This window comes from Carcharodon carcharias (assembly GCF_017639515.1).
Source record: "Carcharodon carcharias isolate sCarCar2 chromosome 29 unlocalized genomic scaffold, sCarCar2.pri SUPER_29_unloc_6, whole genome shotgun sequence".
NCBI lineage: Eukaryota > Metazoa > Chordata > Chondrichthyes > Lamniformes > Lamnidae > Carcharodon > Carcharodon carcharias.
This window is the reverse complement of record NW_024470679.1, coordinates 389,754-406,167: the sequence shown is the minus strand read 5'-3', so window position 1 is coordinate 406,167 and position 16,414 is coordinate 389,754. Positions and strand designations below refer to the sequence as shown.

The 16,414-nt window shown below is 53.1% G+C and overlaps 1 protein-coding gene across 5 annotated transcripts in view; it reads right to left on the bottom strand.

The window, feature by feature from the left end:
• LOC121274113 (Friend leukemia integration 1 transcription factor-like) overlaps positions 1 to 16,414 on the bottom strand; it is a 193,861-nt gene that overhangs the window by 94,120 nt on the left and 83,327 nt on the right. For 4 of the 5 annotated variants that reach the window (XM_041181272.1, XM_041181274.1, XM_041181273.1 and 1 more), the window contains exons 2-3: positions 10,869 to 11,068; positions 5,132 to 5,283 (exon numbers count right to left, since the gene is read on the bottom strand). In XM_041181272.1, the coding sequence (XP_041037206.1) occupies positions 5,132 to 5,283; positions 10,869 to 11,068 (352 nt within the window). The remainder of the gene's footprint in view (positions 1 to 5,131; positions 5,284 to 10,868; positions 11,069 to 16,414) is intronic. The other variant, XM_041181276.1, reaches the window with a different exon arrangement.

The window sequence follows — 16,414 nt, the reverse complement described above, 5'->3', positions numbered from 1 at the left end:
TCTGCTCTAAGTAAAACAACCTCAGCCTATCCAGTCTCTCTTCATAGCTGGAACGCTCCAGTCCAGGCAACATCCTGGTGAATCTCCTCTGCACCCCCTCCAGTGCAATCACATCCTTCCTGTAATGTGGTGACCAGAACTGCACACGGTACTCCAGCTGTGGCCTAACTAACGTTTTATACAGCTCCAACCTAACCTCCCTGCTCTTATGTACTATGCCTCGGCTAATAAAGGCAAGTATCACAGAGCATCTGTTCTTTTAGCGATGTTGGATGAGGGATTAATATTGGCCCCAAGAGACAGGGGAGAAATCCCAATAGTGGCCGTGGGATCTTTAACACCCGCCCAAGAGGACAGACGGGGGCTTCGGTTTAATGTCTCCTCTGATTAATCAATGTGCTGGGTAAAGGGATTGAGGGATAAGGGGAGAAAATGAGTTGGGGGATAGGTAAAAGGGAATGGTCGAGTATTAATGCGGACACATAACTGCACAAGACTTCACTCAAACTGTCAGAAATTCCCATCTCACACCACCAGACAGAACATGGATAATTTCTCTAGAAAGTATTGACCATCGAACACAGAATTATCCTGTCCTTCAACTCACCATTAACTCCTTTCATTGATTCCCTGGAATGTCACATTGAGTAGGAAAGATCAATACCACAATTCATCAGCAGAGGGCAGAGTGACCCCACCTTCAAATTCCGACTCCCAGTGTTCAGGGAGACAGACAAATATATATCTTAACTGTGCATCCACCCTCACACCTTCTCCTCCCTCCCAGAAACATGATAGGGTCCCCCTTGTCCTCACTTATCACCCCACCAGCCTCCGCATTCAAAGGATCATCCTCCGCCATTTCCGCCAACTTCAGCATGATGCCACCACCAAACACATCTTCCCTTCACCCCCCTTATCGGCATTCCGTAGGGATCGTTCCCTCCGGGACACCCTGGTCCACTCCTCCATCACCCCCTACTCCTCAACCCCCACCTATGGCACCACCCCATGCCCACGCAAAAGATGTAACCCCTGCCCCTTCACCTCCTCTCTCCTCAACGTCCAAGGGCCCAAACACTCCTTTCAAGTGAAGCAGCATTTCACTTGCATTTCCCCCAACTTAGTCTACTGCATTCGTTGCTCCCAATGTGGTCTCCTCTACATTGGAGAGACCAAACGTAAACTGGGTGACCGCTTTGCAGAACACCTGCGGTCTGTCCACAAGAATGACCCAAACCTCCCTGTCGCTTGCCATTTTAACACTCCACCCTGCTCTCTTGCCCACATGTCTGTCCTTGGCTTGCTGCATTGTTCCAGTGAAGCCCAACACAAACTGGAGGAACAGCACCTCATCTTCCGACTAGGCACTTTACAGCCTTCCGGACTGAATATTGAATTCAACAACTTTAGGTCTTGAACTCCCTCCTCCATCCCCACCCCCTTTCTGTTTCCCCCTTCCTTTTGTTTTTACCAATAATTTATATAGATTTTTCTTTTCCCACCTATTTCCATTATTTTTAAATGTATTTCCATCCATTGTTTTATCTCTACCTTTCAGCCTATTTCAATCCCTTCCCTTCCCCCCACCCCCAATAGGTCTATCTGTACCTTCACCCCCACCCCACCACCACTGGGGTTATCTGTACAATCCCCCCACCCCACCCCCAATAGGTCTATCTGTACCTTCGCCCCCACCCCACCCCCACTAGGGCTATCTGTACCTTCACCCACCCCACCCCACCCCCACTAGGTCTATCTGTACCTTCACCCTCCCCCACCCCACCCCCACTAGGACTATCTGTATCTTCACCCCCACCCCCACTAGGGCTATCTGTACCTTCCCCCCACCCCCATTAGGCCTATCTGTACCTTCACCCCAACTCCCCCTAGGACTATCTGTACCTTCACCCCACCCCACCCCACCCCCACTAGGGCTATCTGTACCTTCACCCCCACCCCACCCGCACTAGGGCTATCTGTACCTTCCCCCCACCCCACCCCCACTAGGGCTATCTGTACCTTCACCCCCACCCCATCCCCACTAGGGCTATCTGTACCTTCACCCCACTCCCACTAGGTCTATCTGTACCTTCCCCCACCCCCACTAGGGCTATCTGTACCTTCACCCCACTCCCACTAGGTCTATCTGTACCTTCCCCCACCCCCACTAGGGCTATCTGTACCTTCACCCCACTCCCACTAGGTCTATCTGTACCTTCACCCCACTCCCACTAGGTCTATCTGTACCTTCCCCCCACCCCCACTAGGGCTATCTGTACCTTCCCCCCACCCCCACTAGGGCTATCTGTACCTTCACCCCACTCCCACTAGGTCTATCTGTACCTTCCCCCCACCCCCACTAGGGCTATCTGTACCTTCACCCCAACCCCACCCCCACTAGGGCTATCTGTACCTTCACCCCAACCCCACCCCCACTAGGGCTATCTGTACCTTCACCCCACTCCCACTAGCTCTATCTGTACCTTCCCCCCACCCCACCCCCACTAGGGCTATCTGTACCTTCACCCCACTCCCACTAGCTCTATCTGTACCTTCCCCCCACCCCACCCCCACTAGGACTATCTGTACCTTCACCCCCACCCCCACCCCCACTAGGTCTATCTGTACCTTCACCCCCACCCCACCCCCACTAGGGCTATCTGTACCTTCACCCCACCCCCACTAGGGCTATCTGTACCTTCCCCCACCCCCACTAGGTCTATCTGTACCTTCACCCCACCCCCACTAGGTCTATCTGTACCTTCACCCCACTCCCACTAGGTCTATCTGTACCTTCCCCCCACCCCCACTAGAGCTATCTGTACCTTCACCCCACTCCCACTAGGTCTATCTGTACCTTCACCCCACCCCCACTAGGGCTATCTGTACCTTCATCCCATCCCACCCCCACTAGGGCTATCTGTACCTTCACCTCACGCCCACTAGGTCTATCTGTACCTTCACCCCACCCCCACTAGGTCTATCTGTACCTTCACCCCACTCCCACTAGGTCTATCTGTACCTTCACCCCACCCCCACTAGGTCTATCTGTACCTTCACCCCACCCCCACTAGGGCTATCTGTACCTTCACCCCCACCCCACCCCCACTAGGACTATCTGTACCTTCACTCCCACCCCCACTAGGACTATCTGTACCTTCACCCCACCCCACCCCCACTAGGCCTATCTGTACCTTCCCCCCACCCACCCCCACTAGGACTATCTGTACCTTCACCCCCACCCCCACCCCCACTAGGACTATCTGTACCTTCACCCCCACCCCACCCCCACTAGGACTATCTGTACCTTCCCCCCACCCCACCCCCACTAGGGCTATCTGTACCTTCACCCCACCCCACCCCCACTAGGACTATCTGTACCTTCACCCCCACCCCCACCCCCACTAGGACTATCTGTACCTTCACCCCCACCCCACCCCCACTAGGACTATCTGTACCTTCCCCCCCACCCCCAGTAGGACTATCTGTACCTTCCCCCCCACCCCCATTAGGTCTATCTGTAACTTGCTCGTCCTGCTTTCTACCCTTAATTAGCACATTCCTTAGATAATATCACCACCTTCAACACCTCTTTGTCCTTTTGTCTGTGACATCTTTTGGTTATCTCCACCTATCACTGGCCCTCTATCCAGCTCTACCTGTCCCACCACCCCCCTTAAACCAGTTTATATTCCACTTCTCTTCTATTTTTCCTTTGTTCTGTTGAAGGGTTATTCAAACTCAAAACATTAACTGTGTCCCTCTCCGCAGATGCTGCCAGACCTGCTGAGTTTTTCCAGCTATTTTTATTTTTGTTTTGGATTTCCAGCATCCACAGTTTTTTGTTTTTATCTTAAATATATATCTCAGTCTGACAATTTGTGTGTATCACTGTCACTGTGTTTGTATGCATGCCACTGAATGTTTGTCACTGTCACCGAGTGTGTGTATCTGTCATTATGTGATTGTCATGGTCAGTGAGTGCGTGTCACTGTCACAGTGTGCGTGTCACTGTCTGTGAGTATGTGTGTGTGTGTGATTGTGTGTATGTATGTGTGTGTATAGGTGTATGTCTGAGTGCTTAACTGTGTGTGCTTGTAGATGTTACTGAATGTTTTCCACGCTCACTGAATGCGTGTCACTGTCACTGAGTGTGTGTCACTGTCACTGTGTGTGTGTGTGTGTGTGTGTCACTGTGTGTGTGTGTGTAACTTTTACTGAAAGTCTTTCACTGTCACTGTGTGTGTCTGTCACTGTAAGTGTGTGTGTCACTGTCATTGTGTCTGTGTTATTGTCACTGTGTGTGTCACCATCACTGTGCATGCATGTGTGCATGTGCCACTGACACTGTGTGTGTCACTGTCACCGAGTGTTTGTCAATGTCATTGAGTGTGTGTCTTTCTGTGCATTGTAACTGAGTGTGTCTCACTGTCACTGAGTTTGTGTCACTGTGTGTGTCACTGTTACTGAATGAGTCACTGTCACTTTATGCGTGCCACTGTCACTGAGTGCATGTCATTGTCACTGAGTGCGTGTCACTGTCACAGAGTGTGTGTCACTTTCATTATGTGTGTGTCTGTGTCACTGAGTTTGTATGTGTGTCCCTGTTACTGGGGGTGTCATCTGTAACTACATGAGTGTCAACAGTGTGTGTGTGTGTGTGTGTGTCACCAGCCTGTTTGCGTGTGTGCATACTAGCCCATGTGTGTGTCAACAGTCTGTGTGTGTCATCAGCCTGCGTTTGTGTGTGTGTGTGTGACCAACCTCTGTGTGTGTATGTCACCAGTGTGTGTGTGTGTGTGTGTGTGTGTGTGTGTGTGTGTGTGTGTATGTGTGTGTGTGTGAGACTGACCTGTGTGTCTGTGTGTGTGTGTATGTGTAGGTGAGACCGACCTGTGTGTCTGTGTGTGTGTGTGTGTGTGTGTGTGTGTGTGTGTGTGTGTGAGACCGACCTGTGTGTGTGAAAGTGTGTGTGTGTGTGTGTGTGTGTGTGTGCATGTGTGTGTGAGACCAACCTGTGTGTATGTGTGTGTGTGTGTGTGTGTGTGTGTGTGTGTGTGTGTGTGTGTGTGTGTGTGTCCACTATAACAATGGAGCTAGGATGTGTTTCTGGAGTTTGCCATCTTACCGGCTGGAACAATGACCCTTTTCTCGTGAGTGCTGCTGTTGGGTGGGCTATCTCTCTGCTCACTGTATCCAGCAGGGTAGGGGGTTTGAGTCGTTTCAGTTCCACTCACTATCTTACTCCGTCTGACAACACTGCAGTCTACAGGAGATTCTCTGTTGGGAAAAGGAAGGTAACACCAAGATTAATGATTGGTTATTTGGATGAGCATTAACTTGGAGTCTGAGCAGGGAGAAACTCAAGTTAAACGTTAACTCACTCTGTCAGATCTCCTCAATTCCTGCAGTGACTGTCTTCAATTGATGGTCCTGAGTTGTGGTGTCCCTACAGAGAACCCCACTCCCTCTACCCACCACAAGTGGAAACATATCTACATCTACACCAACGAAACTCTTTCATCATTTTAAAGACATCGATCAGGTCACACCTCAGCCTTCTCTTTTCACTTAACTGACAATTATATCCTCTCAATTCAGCTCTCATCCTTGTGAAAATTTTTCAACCTTCTCCACTGGCTGCATATCTTTCATTTAAAAAGGAGACCAGAACTGTGCACAGTGCTCCCACTGTGGTCAAACCAAGGGAAATGGAGACTGGAACTGTGTACAGTGCTCCCAGTTTGGTCTAACCAAGGGAAATGGAGATTGGAACTGTGCACAGTGCTCCCAGTGTGGTCTAGCCAAGGGATATGGAAATCAGAACTGTGCACAGTGCTCCCAGTGTGGTCTAACCAAGGGAAATGGAGACTGGAACTGTGCACAGTGCTCCCAGTGTGGTCTAACCAAGGGATATGGAGACTGGAACTGTGCACAGTGCTCCCACTGTGGTCTAACCAAGGGAAATGGAGACTGGAACTGTGCACAGTGCTCCCAGTGTGATCTAACCAAGGGAAATGGAAACTGGAATGGTGCACAGTGCTCCCAGTGTGGTCTAACCAAGGGATATGGAGACCGGAACTGTGCACAGAGCCCCCAGTGGGTCTAACCAAGGGATATGGAAACTGGAACTTTGCACAGTGCTCCCAGTGTGGTCTAAACAAGGGATATGGACTCCGGAACTGTGAACAGTGCTCCCAGTGTGGTCTAACGAAGGGATAGGGAGACCGGAACTGTGCACAGTGCTCCCAGTGTGGTCTAACCAAGGGATAGGGAGACCGGAACTGTGCACAGTGCTCCCAGTGTGGTCTAAACAAGCGATACGGAGACCGGAACTGTGCACAGTGCTCCCAGTGTGGTCTCACCAAGGGATATGGAAACTGGAACTGTGAACAGTGCTCCCAGTGTGGTCTAACCAAGGGTTATGGTGACTGGAACTGTGCACAGTGCTCCCAGTGCGGTCTAACCAAGGGTTATGGTGACTGGAACTGTGCACAGTGCTCCCAGTGTGGTCTAACCAAGGGATATGGAGACCGGAACTGTGCACAGTGCCCCCAGTGTGGTCTAACCAAGGGATATGGAGACTGGAACTGTGCACAGTGCCCCCATTGTGGTCTAACCAAGGGATACGGAGACCGGAACTGTGGACAGTGCTCCCAGTGTGGTCTAACCAAGGGATATGGAGACTGGCACTGTGCACAGTGCTCCCAGTGTGGTCTAACCAAGGGTTATGGTGACTGGAACAGTGTACAGTGCTCCCATTGTGGTCTAACCAAGGGTTATGGTGACTGGTACTGTGCACAGTGCTCCTAGTGTGGTCTAACCAAGGGATATGGAGACTGGTACTGTGCACAGTGCTCCCAGTGTGGTCTAACCAAGGGTTATGGTGACTGGAACAGTGTACAGTGCTCCCAGTGTGGTCTAACCAAGGGATATGGAGACCGGAACTGTGCACATTGCTCCCAGTGTGGTATAACCAAGGAATATGGAGACTGGAACTGTGCACAGTGCTCCTAGTGTGGTCTAACCAAGGGATTGGAGACTGGAACTGTGCACAGTGCTCCCAGTGTGGTCTCACTAAGGGATACGGAGTGCGGAACTGTGCACAGTCCTCCCAGTGTGGTCTAACCAAGGGATATGGAGACCGGAACTGTGCACAGTGCTCCCAGTGTGGTCTAACCAAGGGATATGGAGACTGGAACTGTGCACAGTGCTCCCAGTGTGGTCTAACCAAGGGATATGGAGACCGGAACTGTACACAGTGCTCCCACTGTGGTCTACCCAAGGGATATGGAGACTGGAACTGTGCACAGTGCTCCCAGTGTGGTCTAACCAAGGTATATGGAGACTGGAACTGTGCACAGTGCTCCCAGTGTGGTCTAACCAAGGGATATGGAGACCGGAAGAGTGCACAGTGCTCCCAGTGTGGTCTAACCAAGGGATACGGAGACCGGAACTGTGGACAGTGCTCCCAGTGTGGTCTAACCAAGGGATATGGAGACTGGCACTGTGCACAGTGCTCCCAGTGTGGTCTAACCAAGGGTTATGGTGACTGGAACAGTGTACAGTGCTCCCATTGTGGTCTAACCAAGGGTTATGGTGACTGGTACTGTGCACAGTGCTCCTAGTGTGGTCTAACCAAGGGATATGGAGACTGGAACTGTGCACAGTGCTCCCAGTGTGGTCTAACCAAGGGTTATGGTGACTGGAACAGTGTACAGTGCTCTCAGTGTGGTCTAACCAAGGGATATGGAGACCGGAACTGTGCACATTGCTCCCAGTGTGGTATAACCAAGGAATATGGAGACTGGAACTGTGCACAGTGCTCCTAGTGTGGTCTAACCAAGGGATTGGAGACTGGAACTGTGCACAGTGCTCCCAGTGTGGTCTCACTAAGGGATACGGAGTGCGGAACTGTGCACAGTGCTCCCAGTGTGGTCTAACCAAGGGATATGGAGACCGGAACTGTGCACAGTGCTCCCAGTGTGGTCTAACCAAGGGATATGGAGACTGGAACTGTGCACAGTGCTCCCAGTGTGGTCTAACCAAGGGATATGGAGACCGGAACTGTACACAGTGCTCCCACTGTGGTCTACCCAAGGGATATGGAGACTGGAACTGTGCACAGTGCTCCCAGTGTGGTCTAACCAAGGTATATGGAGACTGGAACTGTGCACAGTGCTCCCAGTGTGGTCTAACCAAGGGATATGGAGACCGGAAGAGTGAACAGTGCTCCCAGTGTGGTCTAACCAAGGGATACGGAGACTGGAACTGTGCACAGTGCTCCCAGTGTGGTCTAACCAAGGGATATGGAGACCGGAACAGTGCACAGTGCTCCCAGTGTGGTCTAACCAAGGGATACGGAGACTGGAACTGTGCACAGTGCTCCCAGTGTGGTCTCACCAAGGGATATGGAAACTGGAACTGTGCACAGTGCCCCCATTGTGGTCTAACCAAGGGTTATGGTGACTGGAACTGTGGACAGTGCTCCCAGTGTGGTCTAACGAAGGGATATGGAGACCGGAAATGTGCACAGTGCCCCCAGTGTGGTCTAACCAAGGGATATGGAGACTGGAACTGTGCACAGTGCCCCCATTGTGGTCTAACCAAGGGATACGGAGACCGGAACTGTGCACAGTGCTCCCAGTGTGGTCTAACCAAGGGATATGGAGACTGGAACTGTGCACAGTGCTCCCAGTGTGGTCTAACCAAGGGATATGGTGACTGGAACTGTGCACAGTGCTCCTAGTGTGGTCTAACCAAGGGATATGGAGACTGGAACTGTGCACAGTGCTCCCAGTGTGGTCTAACCAAGGGTTATGGTGACTGGAACAGTGTACAGTGCTCCCAGTGTGGTCTAACCAAGGGTTATGGTGACTGGAACTGTGCACAGTGCTCCTAGTGTTGTCTAACCAAGGGATATGGAGACCGGAACTGTGCACATTGCTCCCAGTGTGGTATAACCAAGGAATATGGAGACTGGAACTGTGCACAGTGCTCCCAGTGTGGTCTAACCAAGGGATTGGAGACTGGAACTGTGCACAGTGCTCCCACTGTGGTCTCACTAAGGGATACGGAGTGCGGAACTGTGCACAGTGCTCCCAGTGTGGTCTAACCAAGGGATATGGAGACTGGAACTGTGCACAGTGCTCCCAGTGTGGTCTAACGAAGGGATATGGAGACTTGAACTGTGAACAGTGCTCCCAGTGTGGTCCAACCAAGGGATATGGAGACCGGAACAGTGCACAGTGCTCCCAGTGTGGTCTAACCAAGGGATACGGAGACTGGAACTGTGCACAGTGCTCCGAGTGTGGTCTAACCAAGGGATTGGAGACTGGAACTGTGCACAGTGCTCCCACTGTGGTCTCACTAAGGGATACGGAGTGGGGAACTGTGCACAGTGCTCCCAGTGTGGTCTAACCAAGGGATATGGAGACTGGAACTGTGAACAGTGCTCCCAGTGTGGTCTAACGAAGGGATATGGAGACTTGAACTGTGAACAGTGCTCCCAGTGTGGTCTAACCAAGGGATATGGAGACCGGAACAGTGCACAGTGCTCCCAGTGTGGTCTAACCAAGGGATACGGAGACTGGAACTGTGCACAGTGCTCCCAGTGTGGTATAACCAAGGGATATGAAGACTGGAACTGTGCACAGTGCTCCCAGTGTGGTCTAGCCAAGGGATATGGAGACTGGAACTGTGCACAGTGCTCCCAGTTTGGTCTAACCAAGGGATATGGAGACTGGAACTGTGCACAGTGCTCCCAGTGTGGTCTAACCAAGGGATATGGAGACTGGAACTGTGCACAGTGCTCCCAGTGTGGTCTAGCCAAGGGATATGGAAAACGGAACTGTGCACAGTGCTCCCAGTTTGGTCTAACCAAGGGATACAGAGACTGGAACTGTGCACAGTGCACCCAGTGTGGTCTAATCAAGGATTATGGAGACTGGAACTGTGCACAGTGCTCCCAGTGTGGTCTAACCAAGGATTATGGAGACTGGAACTGTGCACAGTGCTCCCAGTGTTGTCTAGCCAAGGGATATGGAAAACGGAACTGTGCACAGTGCTCCCAGTGTGGTCTAACCAAGGGATATGGAAAACGGAACTGTGCACAGTGCTCTCAGTGTGGTCTAACCAAGGGATATGGAGACCGGAACTGTGCACAGTGCTCTCAGTGTGGTCTAACCAAGGGATATGGAGACCGGAACTGTGCACAGAGCCCCCAGTGTGGTCTAACCAAGGGATACAGAGACTGGAACTGTGCACAGTGCTCCCAGTGTGGTCTAACCAAGGGATACAGAGACTGGAACTGTGCACAGTGCTCCCAGTGTGGTCTAACCGAGGGATATGGAGACTGGAACTGTGCACAATGCTTCCAGTGTGGTCTAACCGAGGGATATGGAGACTGGAACTGTGCACAGTGCTCCCAGTGTGGTCTAACCGAGGGATATGGAGACTGGAACTGTGCACAGTGCTCCCAGTGTGGTCTAGCCAAGGGATATGGAGACCGGCACTGTGCACAGTGCTCCCAGTGTGGTCTAGCCAAGGGATACGGAGACCGGAACTGTGCACAATGCTCCCAGTGTGGTCTAACCAAGGGATATGGAGACCGGCACTGTGCACAGTGCTCCCAGTGTGGTCTAGCCAAGGGATACGGAGACCGGAACTGTGCACAATGCTCCCAGGGTGGTCTAACCAAGGGATATGGAGACCGGCACTGTGCACACAGCTTTACATGTGGTCTAACGGAGGTAAACAGTGATTGAGCTCCATGGGCGAGGCAGGAGTCACGTCAGTGAGAAATGGATCCAATGAGTCTAACTCCCAGCAGGGCGGCCCGCGTAGTGAGATGCTATGGGCCTTACCTTGTACCATTGACTTGCTCAACCTCCCTCTTCACCATGACTCGGCTGCTGGGGTTGCTCCAGTCCTGTTCTCCCATTTCCGGACTCCCTTTACCAGGCTGACTGTAATCACCAGAACCAATCTCCGCCTTCAACAGCTGGGAAGCAGCAAATGAAGATTCATAGAGCGCCTGGTCTTCACTTACAACGGAAAGGGCTTCCTGGGGAGAGTGGATAAAAGCAGTAAGACTCAGAGGATTAACTACAAAATTAAACAAAGCCTGACTCTCACTGGGGTACGGGTCCCACACACACTGACTCTCACTGGGGTACGGGTCCCACACACACTGACTCTCACTGGGGTACGGGTCCCACACGCACTGACTCTCACTGGGGTAAGAGTCCCACAGAAACTGACTCTCACTGGGGTACGGGTGCCAAACGCAATGACTCTCACTGGGGTACGGGTCCCACACACATATTGATACTCACTGGGGTACGGGTCCCACACACACTGACTCTCACTGGGGCACGGGTCCCACACACACTGACTCTCACTGGGGTACAGGTCCCACACACACTGACTCTCACTGGGGTACGGGTCCCACACACACTGACTCTCACTGGGGTACGGGTCCCACACACAATGACTCTCACTGGGTTACGCGTCCCATACACACTGACTCTCACTGGGGTACGGGTCCCACACAAACTGACTCTCACTGGGGTACGGGTCCCTCACACACTGACCCTCACTGGGGTACGGGTCCCACACACACTGACTCTCACTGGGGTACGCGTCCCACACACACTGACTCTCACTGGGGTACGCGTCCCACACACACTGACTCTCACTGTAGAACAAGTCCCACACAAAGTGACTCCCTCTGTATTACTGGTGAAGACCCGTTGAATATAACTGGGTTACAGGTGCCACTAACACTAACTCTCACTGGGGTACAGGTCCCGCGCACAATGATTCTCACTGTTTTACGGATTCTATGCACTCTCATTGGCATCAAGGTCCCCCACACACTGACTCCACTGATGTTCAGATCTCACACAAACCTAGTCTCCCTGAGGCACAGGTCCCAAACTCACTGTCTCTCACTCGGGTCAGAGTTCATAAAACACTGAAACGCTTTGCGGTACGGGTCCCACATACACTGACTCTCACTGGGGTATGGGTCCCACATAAACTGACTCTCACTGGGGTACGCGTCCCACATAAAATGACTCTCACTGGGGTACGGGTCCCACACACACTGACTCTCACTGTGGTACGAGTCCCACAAACACTGACTCTCACTGGGGTACGGGTCCCACACACACTGACTCTCACTGGGGTACGGGTCCCACACACACTGACTCTCACTGGGGTACGGGTCCCACACAAAGTGAATCTCACTAGCGTACAGGTCCCACACACACTGACTCTCACTGGGGTACGGGTCACACAAAAACTGACTCTCACTGGGGTTCGTGTCCCACACACACTGACTCTCACTGGGGTACGGGTCCCTCACACACTGACTCTCACTGGGGTACGGTTCCCACACACACTGACTCTCACTGGGGTACGGTTCCCACACACACTGACTCTCACTGGGGTACGGGTCCCTCACACACTGACTCTCATGGGGTACGGGTCCCTCACACACTGACTCTCACTGGGGTACGGGTCCCTCACACACTGACTCTCACTGGGGTACGGGTCCCTCACATACTAATGCACTTTTACGGAATGAGAAACCTCTCTGTTCTGCTTCTTCAGACTGTCAGGAGGAGACTGGTTACTCTCCATCTTTTGGAGGTTATTGTGTCAATGCTGTTTTGGGGAGCTGTGATGAACTGTCATTTCTGTTCTCAGATTCGACACTTACTGAACGCACCAATGGGCGCTCACTAGTAACCCAATCTAACGAACTAAAGCGGATCCCACAAACCTCTCAACACGAGCTCAGCTGTGGTTTAGCAGCTCACTCAGTCTATTTTAAACTATGATTAATGTTGAGATTAACACATGTGTTGCCCTCAGATAATTGTTTTAAGTGTGCAGCTCCTGCTGACTTCCAGACTTGGCACAAGTTCCTCTCTGGCTATGAGGCAGAGGGGCCAAAGCCAGAGAAGGTAGAACCTGTGAGGAACAGAACACCAGTTTTTTTTAATTTGTTCATGGGATGTGGGCATCACTGGCTAGGCCAGCATTTATTACCCATCTCTAGCTTCTCTTGAGAAGCTATACCCCTACTGCTGTTAGGAACAGAGTTCCAGGAGTTTGACCCAGTGACAGTGAAGGAATGGCCGATATATTTCCACGTCAGGATGGTGAGTAATTTGGAGGAGAAATTCCAGGTGGGGGTGTTCCCATGAGTCTGCTGCCCTTGTCCTTCTAGATGGTAGTGGTCGTGGGTTTGGAAGGTGCTGTCGAGGGAGCCTTGGTGAATTCCTGCAGCGCATCTTGTAGATCGTACACACACTGCTGCTACTGTGCGTCGGTGGTGGAGGGAGCGAATGTTTGTGGTGGCAATCAAGCAGGGCTGCTTTGTCCTGGATGGTATTGAGCTTCTTGAGAGTTGTGGGAGCTGCACTCATCCAGGAAAGTGGGGAGTATTCATCACACTCCTGACCTGTGCCTTGGAGATGGTAGACAGGCTTTGGGGAGTCAGGAGGTGAGTTACTCACCGCAGGATTCCAGCCTCTGACCAGCTCTTGTAGCCACAATATTTATATGGCTAGTCCAGTTCAGTTTGTGGTCAATGGTAACCCCCAGGATGTTGATAATGGGGGATTCAGCGATGGTAATACCATTGAATGTCAAGGGGCGATCGTTGGATTCTCTCTTGTTGGAGATGGTCATTGTCTGACACTTGTGTGGTGCGAATGTTATTTGCCACTTGTCAGCCCTTAGCCTGGATATTGTCCAGGTCTTGCTGCATTTGGACATGGGCTGCTTCAGTATCTGAGGAGTCGCGAATGGTGCTGAACATTGTGCAATCATCAGCAACCATCCCCACTTCTGACCTTATGATGGAAGGAAGGTCATTGATGAAGCAGCTGAAGATGGTTGGGCCGAGGACACTACCCTGAGGAACTCCTGCAGTGATGTCCTGGAGCTGAGATGACTGACCTCCAACAACCACAACCATCTTCCTTTGTGCTGGGTATGACTCCAACCAGCGGAGAGTTTTCCCCCGATTCCCATTGACTCCAGTTTTGCTGGGGCTCCTTGATACCACACTCGGTCAAATGCTGCTTTGATGTCAAGGGCAGTCACTCTCACCTCACCTCAGGAGTTCAGCTCTTTTGTTCATGTTTGACCCAAGGCTGTAATGAGGTCAGGAGCTGAGTGGCCCTCTCGAAACCAAAACTGGGCGTCATTGAGCAGGTTATTGCTAAGCAAATGCCACTTGATAGCACTGTTGCTGACCCCTTTCATACTTTGCTGAATATCGAGAGTAGACTGATGGGGCAGTAATCGGCCGGGTTGGATTTGTCCTGCTTTTACTGTTCAGGACGTACCTGGGCAATTTTCCACATAGCCGGGTAGATGCCAATGTTGTAGCTGTACTGGAACAGCTTGGCTAGGGGCACAGCAAGTTCTGGAGCACAAGTCTTCAGTACTATTGCTGGAATATTGCCAGGGCCCAGAGCCTTTGCAGTATCCAGTGCCTTCAGCCGTTTCTTGATATCATGTGGAGTGAACTGAATTGGCTGAAACTGGCATCTGTGATGCTTGGGATCTCCGGGGGAGGCTGAAATGGATCATCCACTCGGCACTTCTGGCTGAAGATTGTAGTAAATGCTTCAGTCTTATCTCTTGCACTGATGTGCTGGGTTCCCCCATCATTCAGGATGGGGATATTTGTGGAGCCTCCTCCCCCAGTGAGTAGTTTAATTGTTCACCACCATTCACAACTGGATGTGGCAGGACTGCAGAGCTTAGATCTGATCCGTTGGTCATGGGATTCCTTCGCATCTGTGAAGGGCAGGTCACCAGGTGAGGGGTCAGTCACCAGGTGAGGGGTCAGTCACCAGGTGAGGGGCAGGTCTCCAGGTGAGGGGCAGGTCACCAGGTGAAGGGCAGGTGTCCAGGTGAGGGGCAGGTCTCCAGGTGAGGGGCAGGTCTCCAGGTGAGGGGTAGGTCGCCAGGTGAGGGGCAGGTCACCAGGTGAGGGGCAGGTCTCCAGGCGAGGGGTAGGTCACCAGGTGAGGGGCAGGTCACCAGGTGAAGGGCAGGTCACCAAGTGAAGGGCAGGTCACCAGGTGAGGGGCAGGTCTCCAGGTGAGGGGCAGGTCTCCAGGTGAGGGGTAGGTCACCAGGTGAGGGGCAGGTCACCAGGTGAGGGGCAGGTCTCCAGGCGAGGGGTAGGTCACCAGGTGAGGGGCAGGTCACCAGGTGAAGGGCAGGTCTCCAGGTGAGGGGCAGGTCACCAGGTGAAGGGCAGGTCACCAGGTGAGGGGCAATTCTCCAGGAGAGGGGCAGGTCACCAGGTGAGGGGCAGGTTACCAGGTGAGGGGCAGGTCTCCAGGTGAGGGGCAGGTCACATTGCGAGTGGCAGGTGTCCAGGTGAGGGGCAGGTCACCAGGTGAGGAGCAGGTCACCAGGCGAGGGGCAGGTCACCAGGTGAGGGGCAGGTCACTAGGTGAGGGGCAATTCTCCAGGTGAGGGGCAGGTCACCAGGTGAGGGGTCGGTCACCAGGTGAGGGGCAATTCTCCAGGTGAGGGGCAGGTCACCAGGTGAGGGGTCGGTCACCAGGTGAGGGGCAGGTCACCAGGTGAGGGGTCGGTCACCAGGTGAGGGGCAGGTCACCAGGCGAGGGGCAGGTCACTAGGTGAGGGGCAATTCTCCAGGTGAGGGGCAGGTCACCAGGTGAGGGGAGGTCTCCAGGTGAGGGGCAGGTCTCCAGGTCAGGGGCAGGTCACCAGGTGAGAGGCAATTCTCCAGGTGAGGGGCAGGTCACCAGGTGAGGGGCAGGTCTCCAGGTGAGGGCCAGGTCACCAGGTGAGGGTCAGGTCACCAGGTGAGGGGCAGGTTACCAGTTGAGGGGCAATTCTCCAGGTGAGGGGCAGGTCACCAGGTGAGGGGCAGGTCACCAGGTGAGGGGCAGGTCTCCAGGTGAGGGTCAGGTCACCAGGTGAGGGGCAGGTCTCCAGGTGAGGGGCAGGTCACCAGGTGAAGGGCAGGTGTCCAGGTGAGGGGCAGGTCTCCAGGTGAGGGGCAGGTCTCCAGGTGAGGAGTAGGTCGCCAGGTGAGGGGCAGGTCACCAGGTGAGGGGCAGGTCTCCAGGCGAAGGGCAGGTCACCAAGTGAAGGGCAGGTCACCAGGTGAGGGGCAGGTCTCCAGGTGAGGGGCAGGTCTCCAGGTGAGGGGTAGGTTACCAGTTGAGGGGCAATTCTCCAGGTGAAGGGCAGGTCACCAGGTGAGGGGCAGGTCTCCAGGCGAGGGGTAGGTCACCAGGTGAGGGGCAGGTCACCAGGTGAAGGGCAGGTCTCCAGGTGAGGGGCAGTTCACCAGGTGAGGGGCAATTCTCCAGGAGAGGGGCAGGTCACCAGGTGAGGGGCA